Consider the following 21,042-nt stretch of genomic DNA (forward strand, 5'->3'; position numbering starts at 1 on the left):
GATGGTGGTGCTGTGGTCTGCCCTGACTCCCACTTTTTATTAGGATGAATTTATCATTATTTTCTGCATTCTTTCGTATCTTTTTTTTTCCTTATTATTGTAGCTAGTTTCTTCTATTAGCTAATCAGCCTCCCCAGAGAGGAGACTCTGAGACACTCTATTAATTACAAGGGCAATACTATATCTGTTTACATACATGGAAATTTTAAGTAAACATGTGCCCCTTCTACAATTAGTTTCATGAAGAAGTCACCATTTCAACTTGACCATACTAGGATATTCACGTGTTTCTTTGATCCTTGATAAGTTCTGTAAAAGTGGGTTTGCTCCAATTAAATACGATACACACTTCATAGGGAGCTGTTACATTTTGTCAGGGACCCACACTTGATACGTGTCTTCCAATGAGTTGTCAATTTATTGATCTATACATTTGATCTGCTGTCAGAATTGTAGATAATTTTTCATAATGCATATCCTCTGTAATTCTATAATGAGTTTAAATAAAATATTAGTATGGAAGTAGAGTTTTAAAATAAATCAAACAAAGGATGTCCATAGTTCACTGAACCCCTGCCTCTGGCGGTGGCTGTTTGCTCCTGCTCCTTGTTGACTGTCAGCGTTCCCAGCAGAGGCGGCGCACTTCAGGAAGCGAGCATGGGTGTGCACTATTTGGCTGGCACTTTTACTACAGTTTAAATCACGACACTGGTATTTTACGGAATGTGTGTGTTTCAGATTATCAAGAAAACTCTCGATGTATTCTTTTGTGCCCCTATTAATAACCTAGAAGGAATATTTTTTCCTCTTGCAGGAATGAAAATATGATTTGAGGATATTCATGATTTCCCACCAAAGCCTGGGTCAAACATCAAGCTTTAAATAAGAAATACTCTTGGAAATAATTTCATACATATTATCTTCATTCACACCTTTCTATATTGTGAGTACCTGGCTCATGGTAACAATCCGATATATTTAAAAATCAATACATTATTTCAATGCATTGTCATACCAAACCCGTGTAAAAACTGCAGTCTAAGGTTTGGAGGGTGAAGCACTTTGACTAGCCGGTCAGGATCCAAGTCGAGGTCTTTTGCTACATTAAATTTATTGCTACTCTAAATTTTCATCCACATTACTCTAATGTAGAGAAATACTGGATTTATAAAACCAATTAATATAATTCTAATGTAGATGCCTTCAATATTTAATGAATAAAAATAACACATTTCTGTAACACTAAGTTTATAAAGAACTTTTATATAAATTGCTCAGTCTCTCTTGAATTATTTTTTTTCCAGGAAAAATCCCTTTCATGGTGTAACATGACGGTAGTAAAGGGAAAGCGCGGCAGGCACTTATTCAGTAGGAATGTATCATTCGCAGCTTTCCGAGTGTTTTATGGAGTGTTTGGTTGCCGCAGAGCAGCCACGCTCCGCGGCCCAGAGAGGCGGCCTGGAGTTTCTGGTGCCGCCTGAAGCTCACTGTCAGAGCGGAAGCCGCCCGGTGCTTCTCGCAGGTGTGCCTTGTGACACGTGAACGCGTTTGAACAGAGTGCATAAAAGAACAGCTATTCACAAGTCTCGGCAGCAAGCCGGGATGCTTCAGTTACCTCCCGGTGATCAAGAAGAACAAAGTGAGAATGACGAGCAGCGTGAATCCGCCGACCGCGGCCGTGGCTATCACGAGAATCTGCCCCTGCTCGGCCGCCAGGTCAGAAGCTGAAACAGACACAACGTGAAAACTCCCTGGGTGACGTGTCAGCACGACATTATCTTACAACGCAGCACCTGACTGAAAATATGGTAAAGGACACCAGAAGAACACACTGTACGTGCCCTTTATTCGGCACGTACGCAAACCCAAAATAAGGAGTTGAAGTCATAACCCATAGCATAACCCTTTCCTGTTTTTTACAAAAAATACTAATAAAGTAGATGGATTCTTAGTAACCCACATTTTAAGAATAAGTACGTCTTGCAAAATTAAATCAGCAGAAGGACTAAAGGAGGAATTTTGTTTACATAATTGCTAATTTACTTCCTTGAACACTTAGGCCCTCAGACCAGGTTCACATGCTGCTTTGGTGTCTATTTCCACAAAGTGGAAAGACTATTGTATAATTTATTTTAAGAATGACCTTCTTTATATTTCACAGAGCTTAATTAACACACGAAAGCTATACATTCCCATCTCCACAGCACAAGTGTGTACATAGTAGGTGCTTAGATGTCTGACTGACAGTAATTAAAAAATGATAGCTAAAACCTTCCTTTTTTGAAGAAAAGACTAGATAACGTATGGTAATAACATATTACGTCTCTCATTGACATAATCATTTTTTAAAACCACATTAGTTGCATGTTTTACCAACTGTTTAGGAATCTTTAAAAATACATTAGTTCAATTAATTCATTAGCACTTATTCTCTATATTAATGAGGTTTTTTTTTCACTTTTGCCGTATTCTATTTACTAGAAGTGAATACCTAGGTCCAGCCCACTCAAGAGGAGGGCATCATGCAAGGGCATCGATACCAGGGGTGGGCATCATCTGGGTATTAGAGGCTGCCTACCACAAAGGCACAGAACAACGTGGGCCAACTTTACAGTATAGAAGAATATGGCAGGTTTCCTCGGTTGAATAGTTCTTTTTAAATATTCTTTAATGATTTTTTTCTTTTCTTAAATGGCTAAAAGATTTTTTTCATTTTTTAAACATTTTTTTTATTTCAGTAACATTGAATTGAAGTTTTAATCAGATATAATTTTTATTGGGTGGGATATAAGCAATTGCTTAATAACAGAGGTAAGAAAACTGAAGCCCAGAGAAGTTAAACAACTTGCCCAAGCTCACACAGGACTATCACCAGAATTCAGGCGTCTAGATTTTTGTTTCATTTCTCCTTCCTATGCTATAACTCAGAGTAAATAATTACCAATATTCTAAAATATTAAATCAATCAGTCCCTTTAACATCCCTTAAGTTCAGTAAAGCTTGAGTGTTATTTTGATCACTATAAAAATAATATCTATTAATCTAATCAGTTGTAAGCAGCAAACTGAATCAAAGAAAGAATACACTGAAAAGCAAATCACTTACTTCTCTACCTTAATAATTTATTAAACTTGAGAATTTTAAGGCTTCCACAGAAGTAGATCTTTTTCTGGGAATCAAGTATGCAGTATACTATGTGCAAATTTATATCCAGAATAACAACTTCCTCATAAAAACGACATATCTACTGAGAATATCTGAACCCAAAATGCTGTTGTTGAGTCAGAAAGAAACCAGCCACAGCACTAAAGAGGCTTTTTAAGAAAACTAAATGTAGATAAAAACAAATAGTTATGATGTTCAGTTTTCAGTAAGAAATTTATTAAACTTTGGAGTTAGATTTTAGTCACTATGATTTAATCAAGATATTTTCAGGCAATCTATTTCAACATTGAGTTTTAGCTCATAATATGTGCAGAGATGAGTTAAATAGTAGCATCTTATCCAATGAATAATGTACCAAAGATTTTTCATTAGGTCCTCACCAAATTTCCTAATCTTCAAAATAGGACTGATATCATGGGAATTAATGTGTGCTCTAAAATGTCATATTTTCTCGTTGAAAATTATTCAATAACAAATTGTAAGGAATGGATGTTATAGAAAACATTAGCTTTTTGAAGATAAAGAAGACGGCATTTAAAAAGAAAACACTGTTTACTTAGCAACTGCTGTATTTGGAAAATATATAGTATAATTTTAAAACCAGAGCATATATTTTCCCAGTTGCCAGGTTGCAAGTAACTTATCAAGATCACGTATTCAAAGTCCAGATGGGGGAGATTAGGTAGTTGGGTGCTTTCTGAAAATCAGAAACCTTGTTATAGAAAACTGTGTTGTTGGACTTAAATAATTGCTTAGTAAACTGCCAGTTTAACTAATATATCTTTTTCACACTGTGATTATATATTTATGAATTTTGCCTGAATTAAAATCTTAATTGGATAGCAGAATATTAAATTGTGACACTTTGAAAAATGCATATTCCTGTGTAATTGTTTCTTAAACCCGTGTACTAGGAATCCTAAATAGTCCTCTGTGATATATAATAAATATCAATATATAAGTCATTTGAAAATAAGAGTGTATAATGTGATGCTCTATTGTACTGGGAGTGAAATGCTGTGAGTGATGGGCTGGGATGATTATGAACCTCCTCCTCATCATCACCAGTCACTATTTATTTAATAGGAAACTATCCTCCAGCAGTATGCTCAGTGCTACAAATTCATCACCAAGTTTATCTGCACAATAGCCTTAATAGGTCAGTACTGTTATTGTTCCTAGTTTAGGTGGTTGCACTACTTGCCTTAAGCCCACACATCGTGTACACAGTAGAACTGGCAATCCGGCCCCGACTTGTCAGGCTCCAGACCCACACTACTGCTAGTATTTCACACCACCACTGTCACTAACAGAACAACTGGCTAGACCCAGCTCTTCTGTGCAGCCTAGAACAATCACAGCCTTGCTTGACTACTTTGGTTTCATGTCTGTAAAAATGAGAATGATGAATTACATATCCTTATTACAATATTTCAGAGCAATTTTACTATGATATTGTGTTATCCATAAAGGCTACAATGAAATATTGGGAAGAACAAGATTTGCCATGTGGAAAAAAGAGGAACACTTAAGACCTATGCCCCAGGCCTTGGTCTGGACAGAGTAACTCCTGCCTTCTTATCATATTAGTGCCAGTCAATCACAGAGCTCTGACTTGATCTCAGGGTAAAGCCCAAAGCCAGTAATTTTGTCAACAAGAGGCTCTACAAATGGCTCCAGCATCCGTCTCCAGATCCATCTCTTACCAGTCTCTAACCACGCTGAGTTTCTTCAGTTCCTTCAATGCACCAAACTCTCTCTCATGGTCAAGTCCTATTCAATCCTCCTATGTAAACATCACATCATTTGGGAAGCTTTTTTCTGGATTTCTAGATTTGGTTAGGTCCACAGACATGTTTCCATAGATGCTTGTACTACCACTACTTACAAATTTCCAGCATGTTTTACTGAAGTTACTTTTTTCGCAATCTGTCTTTTGGTTAGACTGCAAATTCCATGAGGGCAGGGACTTTATTCACTACAGTTTTTACAGTGAATTAAATGATGACATCCCATCTACCTCCTCCCCTCACTCCCAAACAAAAAAAGAATTTGCAGATATAATTAAGTTAAGGATCTCACTCATCCTCGATTAACCAGGTGGGCCCAAATCCAATGACAAGCATCCTTATAAGAGACAGAAGAGAAGACAAAGAGGAGAAGGCCATGGGAAGACAGAGGCAGAGGCTGGAGTGATGCAGCCACAAGCCAGGGGATGCCTGGCCTGGAGCCACCAGAATCTGGAAGGGGCGAGGAAGGATTTTCCCAGAGCCTTAGGGGATGGTGTGCTTCTGGCCTCCATAACCGTGAGAGAACAAATTTCTGTTGTTTTAAGCACCTAGTGTATGATAATTTGTTATAGCAGCCTTAGGAAACTAACGTAGTAGTAGACCAATAAATACCCGTTTGACTGAATGGATTGAACGACTGTGTGCTTTGGATTATTCTGGTGAGAAAAGGTCAGAATAACCCAGAAGTAGTCTACATCCTCACCTTTACTAGATAAGTGAAGAAGATTTACCCTGAAGGTCACTGTACTATATGTGTGAAATCAGTTTGCCCAACACTGTTTTATCAGAAGAATCCAATTATTCTGTATTCTTGGAGATAACGCTTCCTGAAAGGCGGGGGCTCCAGGAAAGTGCAGACTTCTACATTTAACCAAGTTCAGTAAATTAAGCTTAGAAGTTTGAAGCTGCAGTTAAGAACTTACTGGTTCATTCAAAAAAGCATTTATTGAACATATATTACATGGCAGGCAAGTGACAGACACCGGGGATACAGTGGTGAACAGCAAAAACAGCTCCTGTCCTCCTGTATGTACAGAACAGTGAGGAAGATGGACATGGAGCAAATAATTACAAGTGGAGGAACTGTTACAAAAGGGAGACTGTTGGGCATCTGGAAGAGAAGAAACAGTTCCTGGCAGAGTCAGCTGAGTGGGAGTTTGGAAACATGGTGTGTTGGAAGGAGGAGGAGCTGTTCCTTGGTTAGAGGCCTCAAAGACTTGATTAACTGAAACAGACACTTAGACAAACAAATAAACCATAAAATCATCTACCAAACGGATTCCATAAAATACAGCTACAAATTCCTCTGTTATGAAAGCTTGTCTAGAGTACCATCTATTCACTTTTTCAATCCTGTGAAGAAGCTTATTTCTAGTTAGTTCTGTAGGAGAAAATGTATACATGTATATGATTTACTCACCTAAGTGACACCATGGAGAGCAAACCTGTCCTTAAAAAGAAACAATGAAATCCATGGTAAGAAACGAAGTTTACTTGTGACCACCTGATTGGAAATGTTCTTTTGCTTAATGGAATGAAGTTATAGTCTCAGAAAAAGATATATATATTAAAATGATAAATTTTCATTCTGTGGTTTGGCAAGAAGCGTACTTCCTTAAGAGGAGGCAATTATCCAAAAAGAGTTGCAAAATTGTTACCAAGGAAGGATTTAGCACCTAGCCAATGCTTGGCATAACTCCAGGGGACATTATTAAGTGAGGTTTGCTTTAGCTGTTTTTATTTAAAGAGAAAAAACTGAAGTTCTTTACTTGGAATCCAAATACTTTTAAAAACTAGATTGCAAAAAAAAATAGATTTCATGTTTTTAGGAAAGTATGAGAGAAAAGCAATTTGGCTATTTTTAACCAAAGAATTTTCTTCTATAGAGGCATATGATTTTGTCTCTCTGTAATCAAGATTATTCTAGTTTATATTTACATTTCAAAGTAAAATCTGTTATTTGTATTCTATGGTATTTACTGTGGAATAGCTTTTTAAAGTTAACTCTTCTCTGTTATGATCATCTTTTTAAAGTTATTGAAGACAGCAGTTACATGATTTTTTTGGGGGGGGATAAAATATTTCTCAAAATGCTGCTCAGTGAAATAAATGGTGGTATATACTTGTTTCATATCCAAGTTTTATTTATAACTCCCAATTCTTCATGAAATCTCAAATGATATTATCTCATCATTTCACCAAAATGATCTTTTTTTAAGCACAGCAGAAATCTCAACACTGTAATGGATTGATAGTACCCAGTAAATTAATCTGAAGGTTTATTGACAACCAATACAGGAAATCCTTGGGTTTTTTTTTTTTTTTTTCAGGAAAAAAAAAATTTCCCTCTCAGGTCCTATCTTGCAGGCAGGGTTGGTCTAACCTTATGAAATGAGGCACTTCTACAACGACCTAGCAGTGTACAACAGAGACCAGGCGCTGTAGAGTCTCAGCACTGCAGGGTCATGTGCAGGCGAGAGCTGAGACGTGAATGACAGCTGAGGAAATGCTTTCCCAGATGGACACAGTCTCGCAAGTTTGTAGATGACGTTGTTCTCTTGGCCACCTGGACTTAGCACATGAGGTCAGATTTATCTTTCCCCATAACACAGGTCCAGAGTCAAACCTTTATCATGTCTTAGATTATTTTGTCTTTATTACCACTGGCACAGCCTCATTTCTGGCTTCAGCCTCCCACGATTAGCTAATTTTATAGTTTTCTATTAGGTTGCCTTTCCACAGTGTCTCTTCCTGATCCATCCCACATCATGTAACCAGATAACTACTCTTCAAAATAATAATTAAACATACTCAGAGTCTCCCCCATGGCCTACAGGGTAAAATCAGCCCCTCCCAGTGGGTACAGCACCCCCAGAGACCCAGCCCAACCCTCTGAATCAGCCCTCACACCACGGTCTCCTTTGCTTTCCAGGTGCTCATCAACCTGTCATTCCCACATTTTAAGTATTTCTTAGATTCCTCCCCATTTTCTTCTTTCCCAACAGCTATTTTCTTAGTTCAGATAATCATCTTATCATATGTATTTGAATTTGGCGAGATGGCAACTTCAATTATGTGGAATGCAGTGGAGCAACGGCTAAAGGAGGAGAACAGAGCGTCAAGGAGACATCTGACAGAGGTTCCCGTCCTGAAGAAAGCACAGTTTACTCCATAGAACAGCTTCGAGGCCTTGCATTCTTACCTCAGACCTGTTTTTTGATTTCCACGTTCACAAAACAATATGTACAGCAGAAGTAAATTAAGCAAGTTAAGGCTAGGGGTGAGATCTCTAAACAGAGAGAGTTGACTGGAAGCACACACTGACAGAAGAACTGGGAAAACTAAGAATCTGACGTAAAATTCCAAAATGCACACTACTAGGAGCCAGGAATCTAGGATCAAACAGCCCTATGAAATTCAAGGAGCACCGAAGGACCCACCATGTTATAACTCAACACTGACATGATCGTCCAATGTAAATGAAAAAATGCTGCAATATGTCCAAGACATTTTACTTAAAAGGACAGGAGTTTGTAGATGCATAATTAGAAAATATTTCTCTTCAAAATATTTAAAAATTATAAAAATAATACTTATAAGGCAAAACCTCTGAATACTTCAACTATCAAAACTGATTCATTTTCGAGGATTTCAGTTTTTTGGCACATTTCAACTATGCTATAAGCTTCCTGAGGGCATAAGTAATAGCTTTCAACTTTCTCTATCACATGGCATTAGCACAGTGCATTCTACAGTATGGAGATGAATAACTGTATATTTTCACGAAGAAGAGAGAGAGAACACATTCTAGATATAAGCATTAAACGCCCCGGCTAAAGAAGAGTTCTCATGTATGAGTACGGCAATGATAATGCTTCAAAACGTTCTAGTTACATAAATGATCCCTTACACATTTGTATTTGGGTATTTAATATGTTCAGAGACAAATGAATAGAAAATAGTGTGAGTTAAACTTCTTTATTCAAATGTCTCTGCTGAGGCTTTGAATGGAGCAGACACCCACAGGTAGAAATGCTGGCATGGTATTGCGTTAACGTGTTTCTTTCACATTCATTCAATATTTCATGCCATCTATGAAGAGGAAAAATACCTCTTAAGATTGGAAAAAAACAAATGAGAGAAAGTCAAGAGACTGTGTTCCGCTCACTTAGGCAAATCACTGAGTTCTCAGTGGATGGAAACAAGCCCCATGGGTCACTTCTGCTGAAGTGGAGACCCTTAGCTGGAATTGCGCTTTTTCAGAAAGTGATTTCACAGCTGCCTCTCCTCCACTGCTCTGCCACTTCTCCGGAAAGAGAGCAACACAGTACATCAAACTGTGGCTACATTGGGACACAGAAGATTTCAAGATTCACTCTTCTTGATAACCTTAATTTACTTGTCAGATAAAAATGCCACATGACACAGGAATAATTGGAAAATGTGAGTTTGGTACAACTTGATGGAGAGGCAGAGCAGACACAGGTAGTGCGGCAGGATAAAACACCGTCTTCTTTTTTCCTTTAAGAGATTCTTGGGTGTGTTAATAACAGTCAGGATGCCTTGCTGCACGAAGGCTTCATGTGACAAATACCAAAGAACAAAGAAAAGAGAGTGAGCATTTAAACACCTGGAACTACTGTTTACATTCTAAATGTCAAAGATTTAATTTGTAATTGTCTATATTTCATATTGTTACTGGCAGTTGAGAAAGGTCTTTGATAATATTTTTTGCAATTGAAATACTTATGTTTTCATACATACATATTTCATCCTCTTTTTTTTCTTTCTGGATCTAGTGTAGAATAGAATTTCCTTACAAATTTCACAAATTCCCTAGATCACTCATCTGGAACCAATAGTGTTCTATTTCAAATACTATTCAACACGTACCATAATATTAATAGTGAGTATTTGCATATTGGGAAGTATGTATATGCACTTGAGGTTATAGCTTCTTAATATAACAATTAGTGTGGTTTGAGGTAAACAGCTTTATAATATATAGCCATTGGAGATCACAAATTTCATAGGCTTATAAACTCAAAGATGCATTTAGAATCTATTTTTCAGAGAAAAAAAATTGAAGAAAATAATTCTGATAAAAAAACACACATTGATTATTCAGAAAAAGTTGTGGAAAGTTTCTTGAGGAAATTCTCATTCTTTGATTCATTACAGTAGTCCCCTCATCTAGACCCCTGGTGGATGCCCAAAATCACGGATAGTATCGAATCCTATATATACTATGTTTTTTCCTGTACATATATATTTGAGTTGCAACAGCAAAACTAGCACAAATTTCTTTTTCCTTCTTCAAAATTTCATGGATAGAAGATTTGTTCTTATCATAGATCTTAGCAACCTCAGCATAAGATTTTTTTTCTTTCCCCATTAAGTCGAGAACTTATACCTTTTCACTTAAAGGAAGCACTTTACAGCTTCTCTTTGGCGTATCTGAATTGCCAGCATCACTATTCTTGCGCTTTGGGCCATTATGAAGTACAAGGATGACTTGAACACAAGCACTGCGATACCGCGAGAGCCGATCTGATAACCAAGAGGCTACCAAGTGACTAATGGGTGGGTGGCGTCTACAGCGTGGATCCGCTGGACAAGGGATGAGTCATGTCCCAAGCAGGATGGAGCAGGATGGTGTGAGATTTCATAATGCTACTCAGAACGGAGCACAACTTGAAACTCATGAATTGTTTATTTTTGGAATTTTACATTTAATATTTTCGGACTTCGGTTAACTGTGGGTAACTGAAACCATGGAAAGTGAAATGGTGGATAAGGGAGGACTCATGTATTCATTCAAAAACAACAAAAACATTAACCATTTAGAATGTGCTATACACTGTGATGTAGGGATTGGGGAGACAAAGCAAACTCCCGCTTGGTTTCCTGTCCTCCAGTAGATTCTCTTTAGTGAGGGCAGTAAGTAGTGAACCTTAATTGTAATAAAGTAAATTGTTGCTAAAGTGGAGGTATGTTCAGGGGTCAGGAGGGAAGAGGAGGAGAGTGATAACCTCTGAAGGCAGAAGTGGAGGACGTTTATAAAGGAGGTGATTCCTGAAGCTAAGTCTGGAATGGTTGGGAGTTCACAGGTCACTGAGGTGACCATTGGATATTGGGACATTCTAGTTTGAAGAAGCAACATGACAAATATGCACACATAAAACAGCTCAACATCTTCAGTCGTTTCTATGTACTTTGAGATGTCAGAGACACAGGTCAAGAGGCAGAACAGGAAGCTGGAGAGAGGTGAGGGATGGATTACGACAAATTAAGATGACATCAGTCAGGATGCTTGTGCTTTTCTCGAGTTACCATTCACACTCAGGTTTATGAGTAGAGGAGATGGAAATGTGATTTTGCACTGAATTACAATTTTTACTGAAGATATAAACTCTTTCAAATATGTGGGAAGAAACTGCCTGAAGATAAACCCAACAGAGAAGAAAGCAGAACTGAGACTGAGGCAGCATCGAGGACACCGCTGGAGAGCCTGGATTGGCCTGAATGCCACACCACTCCTTGACTTTTCAATAAAGGCAATAAAGCTTTTCATTACCCAGCTGGGTTTTTGTCACTTGATATTGAGAGTTCTATTTCATATAATGAACCAAAGAGGAAAGAATTTGACTATGTTTATCCATATGCATATCCTAATATGAGGGGAGGGGAGAGCAAGTGGGTTTTTATATTTCTAAATGCATAATTTCTCATTGTTTATTATGTTGCCTGAGCAGGATGTTTTCTATTACCATTTCGTATTTAAAAAAAAATGATATTGAACACAGCCTTCTGAGTCTGTCTGCCCCCACAATTGGATGGATAAGATTGGAAGAATAAGGTGAAAAGGGGTGGGGGGTTACTTTTATAAAATTGTGAGTAGAGATTCTTTTTTCTTTCTTCTTTTTGGTGGGGCGGGGGGTGAGGAAGATTTGCCCTGGGCCAACATCTGTTGCCAATCCTCCTCTTTTTACTTGAGGAAGATTCGCCCTGATCCAACATCCCTACCAATCCTCTGCCATCTGCATGTGGGACGCTGCCACAGCACTGCTCAATGAGAAGTATGTAGGTCAGCGCCAGGATCCGAACCTGCGAACTCTGGGCCGCCAAAGTAGAGTGCTCCAACCCAACCACCACGCCACTGGGCTAGCCCCTCCATTTGTTTTTCTTTAATAGACTGATATGTTAGGGGGAAATCAGGCCTGTCTATCCTATATTTAATGGCTCTCATATTGATTTAATAAAAACTGCATGGATGTAAAAGCAAACAAACAAACAAACCAAAAATAAAAACATGGACAGACATTTTTGGCTAGTTTAGCAAGACAACCTATTAAAATCAGATAGTAGAAGAATCTGCCCAATTTAAATCCATCTAATTATAAACTCATTACCACCAAATCTAGAGCTAAACAAATTCCCGTGGAAGACTGTTACTTAATTTTCTCAGTTAATAACAGAGCAGACTCGATGGCACAGGTGTCCCCCACATGGCTTCAGTACAAGTATTTACGGAAGCGTGGAATCCACCGATGTTGGGTGGGGGTGCAATTTCTCTTAGCTTCCTGGACCCAAGCACAGTAATTTAGACATTAGGCATCTGACAGGGACCTGCTACTCTTTATGCCAAAACTTAATTAATCATACTCTGGAGGTGAGTAAGTTGTAGGGGATGTTTTTGGATCACTGTTTGAAACTGTTTGAAGTCTGTTCTGAGTCACACCAAACTGTTTACCTCAGCCTCTAACCAATCACTACAATGGGTTCTGGAAAGATTCAGAGAGAGCCTACTCTATTTTCAAAAGGGCCAACCTTACAGTCTTACAAAACTATGGCTGGATCAACTTTCTCAGGGTCCCCTCAGATATTTATGTTATGCTTTCCCTTAAACCACGTGTGAGGTCTCCAAGTTAAATATTTTGTATCGGAAACAAGACGGCTTTAGACAAGATTACTCTACTATTTACTACTATTGTTTTCAAGAAAATAAGATTGTTTGCTTCGCCCATTGATCTTTCACTAAATTTTGACTTCATAACCTAGGGAATCAAGTTAACTAAAAACTGAGGCTCAGTATTACGATTCCGAAAACGTGGGAGCAAACACTACTCAAGGTGAACTAAGGGGGAAGTCTCCTGACACACCCATTCACTATTTCATGCAATATAAATCAGTACTGTACTCATTTATTCGTCTTTTGAACTGATGTCTTCACACCACGATCCTGACTATAGACAAGCTGGGTACGCTTCTCTGTGGCTGCTACAAAGAGAAGCTTCTTCCCACACGGCGGTGATATGGGCTTAACTCTCAACGACTGTAAGTGATTTCTGGACACGAGTAATTATGCCATCCTACTGCCGGAAAGAACTGCTGGTCGTCAACTTTATCAAAACTAAAAAATCAGACAAAGGGCAGACAAAAAGGCAGTTGATCAAAACCCTACCAACAAGATCACCCATTCCATCTTGCACAAGCACACTTTTTCCACAGCTCCTCCTGGAAAGCAGGTGGCAGAACCAGGCAGCTGAATATAGACCTTCTTCCCTGGGCGCACTGCTCCTCGGGTTTCTGTTTGATGACTTGGAACACCTGCCCTAAAAATTTTCCAGGCCAGAACCATCTTTTTTTCAGTCTCCTGTGGTGTGAAACTCTGGGCTTTCCACCTAGAAGAGGCTTACTTGTAGGAGCAAATTCAAACCTGCTTCCTAAGGACAATCTTTCCTTTGCCTGAAGCCCAGTTCAGCGCAAATGTGGGAGGTTTTATTTCGCATGGGCAAAAATGTTGGTTGGGCGCCTCAGCTTCAATAGCAGAAAGATTCCTGTATCTTTTCTCCTCATTTTTAAAGCATTTGCACCATCCCCTGATACAAAAATAGAGAATTCACATTCTAATCCCTCATTAAAGACTAACCTTAAAATTCTCAGGAAGCATCTTTGGGGTATCTCTTCAGCGCTGTCTCTGAAAACTGCCTCCATTCCTAGGGAGGGGCCTCGAAGATGTTCTCTCTGTCTCTAGCTCCCAGTCTCAGGAAACGGATGAGGGATGGAGATCTGGCTCTAACTGGGCCAGCCACATTCTCTCTTCCAGGAATTTGCAATTAGGATTCAGCGTAGTTTGGCGATTTTGATGCATGGTAGAAATGAAGGGGAAATGTGAATTTGCAAGCCATGGGGCAGATAGATAGCCTCTTCTAAATGAACGCAGATGCAGGTAGGACTCTTTGCAGAAACAGAGATGAGAGGCTGTGTGCACCAAGCAAAAGGCTGGCTGCCTTTCAATTCCAGAGCTTTCTGATTTTTTGGTTCAGTCCTTCTGAAGGCCAGGTTTACTCCCCATGTTTCCTCTGTGGTCCCGTCTGGGAGATTCTTCTCTCTCTTTGTGCTTAACCTAGCTCGTGGTATATTTGATACCTGCAATCCAAGGGTCTTGGGCTATTCTAATTTTCAGTTCCTCAAAGGACAAAGGACAAAAGATGAAATATTTAGAAAAGAAATTTGGAGGGCGATTCTTTTCCTTTGCTTCCTGAGACCACTTTCTCTTTGGAAGTCCGTATGCATGGAATGTATTAAGTAACTCTCCTGTCCCCCTTCTCTCCCTCCCACCATGGAAACATCACCTTCAATCAGTGACATTTTACCCTGGGTCTGCTTGTATCAAAGGCTGCGGTCAGAAAACACTGTACCAAACAAACAAACTTCTGCATTTGTTGGACAAACTCCGCTTGAGGCCGTTAACCTCACTGCCCTCTGTATCTCTCTCCTACAGTGCTTGTGCTTCCCGTCACGAGAGGGTGACCACTTCCCTGGTGTCCGGCTGCTGCCAGAAGTCTCCGGGGCAGACATGGCGCACACATGGTGCATCTCTACGAACAATGATCAAAAGGAGACTTTGCTCCCTCTTGTTTTTATGGATCTAATTTTCTACTTCTAGATCTAATTTATTAAACATTTCATATATACTTTTTCAACTGCCTCAAATGTTTTTAGGGAGAAGAGAAATGCAAGTAAAAAATCAACATTCCTCTGTTTAGTTAATCAAGTTTTCTGAGAAAGCATTCCTATAAAAATTAAGGGTAATTTAGATGTTAGCATATATGTGGGAAAAGTCATGCTACTTACTGCTTGAAGCATTCAGCTTTCTTCCTAGAACATGAAATATAACTATCCTTGTAATTTTCTCTCATCTCTATAATGACACTAATCACTTAGATTAGTTATATATATGTTTGGGCATTTTCTGTTAAACAAAATTCTTGATTAAATAGTTCTGGATGACTAGCAAAAAAGAGTATAGAGGTCACTTTTAAAACACACGAGAAGAATTTCTAAATTCTACATACTTATTGCTTGATTAATTCACGTGTTAAGTTCCTTCTTTTTCCCCAGTAATGGAAAATGGTGATATAGACAGTTTCAGATGCAGAAGATTTTTTGTTTTTAAAACTCATTACATTTCTCATATCTGCTTCTATTAATGATCTCAAGGGTAGGGTAGAGTCTGATCATGAATGATATACTTTTACAGTCCTTAAAAATATTGCGAAATTCAAAGAAATAGCAATTGTGAAGGTATGTAACTTAAAAAAAAATCCCCATGGGTGTTACTTGGGTGCCTGGACTGCAAGGTTTTGCTTAACATACGTTGAAATCTTTCATCCCAGCAGACCTTTAAGCAGGATGAGAGAGAGAAAATGACAAAAAGACAGCTAGGTAGTTATAAAAAGGTGCAGCTCCTAGGATGGATAAATACAAACACTGAGAAGTGGGTCTCCAATGGGCGGGAATTAGCTGTCGACGATTCAGAGGAATTCAAAAGGCATTTCGAGCTGTTACACAGGACATGACAGAAGAAAGGAGATGTTGCTAAAGGCAATTAGACGCCCAAGTCTCCGTGGGATGTCCCCGCTCACTCTGTCTGCCAGCAGCTTGGATTAATTTGGAAAAGAACGGAGCAGCCCTCTTCCCAGTCATGATGCAAGATAAAAATGTGGTTTTAGAAAGCTCAGATTTTCTCAAACCTGTATCTATTCCATAATTTGAAAAAGTAAAATCCTTCCTCAAACAAGATATTCTGTATTTCTTACTTACAGAAGCAACAGCATAACGAACACCTATTCTGAGACAAAACACAGTTCTCAATGTACAGCTAAGTTTGATCTTCTTTGGGTTGCTTACTCCTGTCCAAGGAAATCAGTCAGATACCCATTTATTTAATTTTTAAAAAATGTATAGTGGGGTGGGTGCCTATGGGTACATAAGTCTGATCATTTCTACTTGAAATCTGAAGAGGAGTCCATAAAGGGTACCCTAAGGGAGGTTTCCTGCCAGAATTACATTCTTTTTCTTCCTTTTTTTTTTTTTTCTTCTTCTTTATGGAGATGAGTGGCAGCTGACTCACAGCACAGGCTCATCAAAAAATCACATTGGCCCCATCGAAGGAGTCTCCGTCAGAAGAAGAGCAGTGAGTATTACCACAACACACGCTTTCAGAGAGCTGACACATGCCCTCCGCAATTCTGAATCCTCACGTGCAATCTTCACAACAGCCATAGGAGACAGTAGTATTATCAGCTCCACTTTACAGATGGAGAAACTGAGGCACAGAGCAGTTAATCAACTTGCCCATAGTCATGCAGAGAGAAGTGGCAGAACCTGAATTGAAGTACAGACGGTCTAGTTCCAGCCAGCCCTGGTGGTCTAGTGGTTAAGGTCTGGCACTCTCACTGCCGTGACCTGGGTTCATTTCCCAATCAGGGAACCACATAACCCATTTGTCGGTTGTCATACTCTGGTGGCTGCAATGGCTGCATGTGGCTGTGATGCTGAAAGCTATGTCACCAGGATTTCAAATACTAGCAGGGTCACCCATGGTAGACGGGTTTCAGTGGAGCTTCCAGACTCAGACAGATTAGGAAGAAGGACCTGGCCACCCACTTCCGAAAAAATCAGCCATGAAAACCCTGTGAACAGGAGCAGAGCATGTCTGATTCAGTGCCAGAGGGTGAGAGGATGGTGCAGAAAGACCGGGCAGGGCTCCATTCCACTGTCCACAGAGGTGCCAGGAGTCAGAATCTACTCGGCACTAACGACAAAGTCCAGTTCCAGAGTCTGAGCTTCTAACCACTATGCTCTATAGTCTCTTGGCACTGAGACCTTTTATGATTTAAGTAGTTAAAAGAAAAGTGGTCCTACCTGTAAATAATTTGATTACCATGGCCTCTGGAGGGAGGGGCAGTGGTTCTGGGGCCACAAGGCGATGTTGTTGAACGGGACTGACCCAGGCCCTGACTTGCCCGCTGCGCTGGCTAAGACCTGCTGTCTCCGAAGTTCCAGTGTGGAGGAGCTTCCTCACCTCAGTCTGCTTCCCTAGTGCCCACGCCCTGGGAGGGCAACACATCTTGGGGAATCACACTTATCTTTACACGTCACCTATAAAAATTAAATAAAAACTAACACCAAGACCAGCCAACTAATCTCAAGGCTCAGCTAATGGGCATGAAAAATAAATGTCAAATGGAAGAACCAGAGAATGACTTGATTGCTATAGTGGGGTGTCTGTATGTAAGAAGATAATACAGAATATGGTTTTGTTTTTTAAATACAAATTTGAGGTTGTTAGAATGGACTCTCAGGGTTGAAAATTAATACCAACAATATCAATATTAGTAATCACCTTTTATTGAGCTCTCGGCGCAGGAGGACTAGCTGACCTTCTAAGTACTTCACACGGAATCACTGCTACTCAGGAGAACAGTGGAAAGTGGCTGCTATTCATAGCCTCATTTTCCAGATGTGGAAACCGAGGCACAGAGAGATTAAGTGACCTGCTCCAACTCTGTATCTAGAAGTGATAGAGCCAAGATCCAAAGCCAGGGTTCAGTCCAAAGCTTGAGCTTTTAAGCAAAATTCTTCTGCACTAGTTCTCTTTAGCTATTTATCTGTGAAATACCTGCCAAAGTGAATTGCCTGAATCAGTTGCCAGCATGAAAAATTTCCTTGTCCTTCCTGATTATGTGCTTCCCTTTCTTCAGGCGAAGGTGAGGGCCCTCCTCCAGGCAGCTTTAGCCAGCAGCTAGCTCGGGGTAGTAATTAGGATTACAGCCATAGCTAACATTTAATGATCATGGCAGGAGGCAGGCACTCCCTCCCCTCCTCCTCGGGTTTACTCTTCTCCAGAGCACCTCTCATCTGACTCAGATAGGGTTTCCTGGGCACAGGTTCTGCAGTGGAGCTCCCCATGCGGCAGGCTTCCTGAGAAGCCACCTCAGCATGGACGCGTGCGGCACAGGGGGAAACGGAGCAGGCGCCCTGCGTGGCCTACAGACACCTAGCCACCTCAGGGAGTTCTGCAGCAGAGCTGGCCCTTCAGACCCGCCCTGAACACCAGCAGTGGGGGGAAGCTTTGTACCGCTCACTGACCAGTGTGGATCCTGCTCGCCCCGGGAGAGGGAACGACTCTGGGGGCGCAGCTTCTTTTGGACGGAGGCAACGTCTGGGGAGGAATTCCGTGAGGAGCCTCAGCAGGCAGCACCCCCGTGAGCTGAGGGAAAAGCGCTGCTCCTGATGGCGCGATCCGGGCAGCACCCACGCCCCGCGGCACCTGGCATCCCAAACATCTTACTTACTGCTTGTCTACCGTCTCTGTTCTGGGGAACATCAGCTCTAGGACACAAGGTCTCGTCTGTCTGCTGTGTCCGGGGCTGTGCAACGGCACTCGGCACAGAGTACAGAGCGCGCTCTCACAAGCCTCTGTGGAATGAATCGGTGGACAAACAGATGAACGCATTTCAGTTTTCCAAAGAGGAAATGAAAGCTTAAATGGGCTAAATTGCCTTCCTCACCTCCTAAGACCTAGGCAGTGGCAGAGCTTGGTCTGGCCCAAGTCCTTAATCACCTCACTAGGAAGTTTCCCATTTTTAGAGCAAGGGAAGATAATTTAGCCCATTCTCTTTATTTAATTGGGGAGGAATTAATGTCTAGAGTGGAGAACCCTCCTAGGCCAACATACCAAGTCCTACGGGCCTTAATTGAACGTATCATTTTGCCTGTACCATTTGGAACACAACCGAATAGCCTCGCCCGAGATGAGTCGGCGACCTCTTGGCGTCTAACTCTGCTTTGCGGCTGTACCACCTTTACTCTAACGTATCTAGATTCATGAAGTTTCCCAGATAACTTAATTTCCAGGACTTCCGCACCAACCAATTTTCGTGGAGGTCTGGTGTGGGATGGCTCTGTGCCAGCTTCGTCAGGACACCCTGGTGAGCAGTCGTAACTCACTGTGTTCTGAAAGTCCAGAGACCGAATAAGAGCTGTCAAGAAGAAATATGCAGGCTTACCGGCGGGCAGAGAGCAAGCAGTGTCAGAATTTAAACTGATAATTCCCCAGGTTCCAGCACCTTGGTAGGGGAATTCTTAAGGCTAAAATAGTGTCTTGGGAATTCGGAAGTTATGACAGCTATAGGTGTGACAATGAAAAAGATATTTGGAACGTTTTATTTTTAGTGTGAGAAAAATGAAGGTGAGGAAATAATGAGATGTCTTAGCAACGGTTCCAGAGAAGTCAGTTATGGGAAGCTCACTCTGACTGGCTTGCCTGTCTTCAAAACTACAGAAGACTGCAAGAAAAATAAAAAGGCTCCGGGAGGTTTTAGCCTCAGGGGCAAGATAAGGGACAGCACTGCACGCCCCCGCCTACGAGCCAGCCCCTCGCCTGGTATGTCCTGTACCAAGATCGTGGCCCCCATCATTCCTTACCCCCCGTTCTCTGATGAAGCTGCTGGGTCTGTCGCTGGAGTGGGCATCAGACCCAGTGGACAGCTTGTTGAAGCAGAATTTCTGATTACAGTAGCTCTAGGGTGGGTCTGAAAATGCGCATTTCTAACGTGCTCCCAGGTGTTGCTGGTGCTGCTGGTGCAGGGCCCACGTGTTGTGAGCCATGGTTCTAGCCACACTGAAATTCCTTCAGTTACTAGAAAGTTCCATGCTCTTTCATCTCTACACCTGCACACAGGAGAGAACAGAAACTCCGCAGCCCTGTCACCCTACCCTCCTCGAGCTCCACCCCCATCTTCATGGCCAGGTTTTACTGAACGCTAAAGTCTCCTCTCAGGTACCACTTCTTTCTGGAAGCTCTCCTTGATACAAGTTTTTTCGGGGTTTTCCTTGTGCTCCCAGAGCCCCACACATGGCCCTGTGCTGTGCTCCCGCCTGCTTTTCAGAATCTCTCACTGGCTTCTGTGAAGCACGGATCGAGTTTACTCTTTTCACCTTCGAACCCCCATGCCTACCTCTGTCCATTAATATTTTTGGATCTAGTGAATGAATAAATGAGACAATTAAATATTCTTCTGCTTGCTTCCTTTCAAGTACCCTTCACTTTCTCTCTCATTATGTCACATTTAAGAACAAACTTTATATCAAATTTAGAAATAAACTTTGACTTCAAGGGATAACGGTATATGCAACAATATTGAAAACATTGCCAATTTCATTCCTTCATTTCAGAATGAGACTAGGAAGTGTGTATAAATGCAGAATGCATGTATGTATATATGCACACATAGGTACACTAACGTCAGTAAGTAAGGGGCAGTTTATTGTTGACAGAAATGCTGAAACTGTTGAAAAAATTGTTTAGTCTGCTCTTTGGTTCTGTATCCAGCAAATATAAGATAGTTATTTAATTTGAAAATAACTTTAGTGTAAAGCATTTTTTAAAGGATACTCAGTTTTCCAAAAGCATAAGAGAATATGAAATTCAGTTTGCTGTGAATCAGCTGTTTTCTCTCTGGCAGTAGGAGGCTGCCAGACTCCGCTACTCTGCCCATTTCTACAGGACAGGAATGTGCTCACCCAGGTCATGCTCAGTTTGTGCACACACAGCTAAATCCTTTAAAGGGCTCCTGCTATTTTGCCAAGAATTCTTGTTACTCAGTATAAATTCACTGATCTACTGTTTCCCTTGAAAAGGTAAAGTGTAATGAAAATACTTAAGCTGCTTCTTAACTCTCCCCACAGGCCCAGGTGGAGTTGGCTGGTTCACTTTATAGATGTCTGTCCCCTC

General features: G+C 40.7%; 1 protein-coding gene across 11 annotated transcripts in view; it reads right to left on the reverse strand.

The window, feature by feature from the left end:
- Positions 1-21,042, reverse strand: part of EPHA6 (EPH receptor A6) — a 779,380-nt gene that overhangs the window by 211,969 nt on the left and 546,369 nt on the right. For all 11 annotated transcript variants that reach the window (XM_070582909.1, XM_070582911.1, XM_070582908.1 and 8 more), the window contains one exon: positions 1,616-1,724. In XM_070582909.1, the coding sequence (XP_070439010.1) occupies positions 1,616-1,724 (109 nt within the window). The remainder of the gene's footprint in view (positions 1-1,615; positions 1,725-21,042) is intronic.

Source organism: Equus przewalskii, chromosome 18 (assembly GCF_037783145.1).
Source record: "Equus przewalskii isolate Varuska chromosome 18, EquPr2, whole genome shotgun sequence".
NCBI classification, from domain to species: Eukaryota; Metazoa; Chordata; class Mammalia; order Perissodactyla; family Equidae; genus Equus; species Equus przewalskii.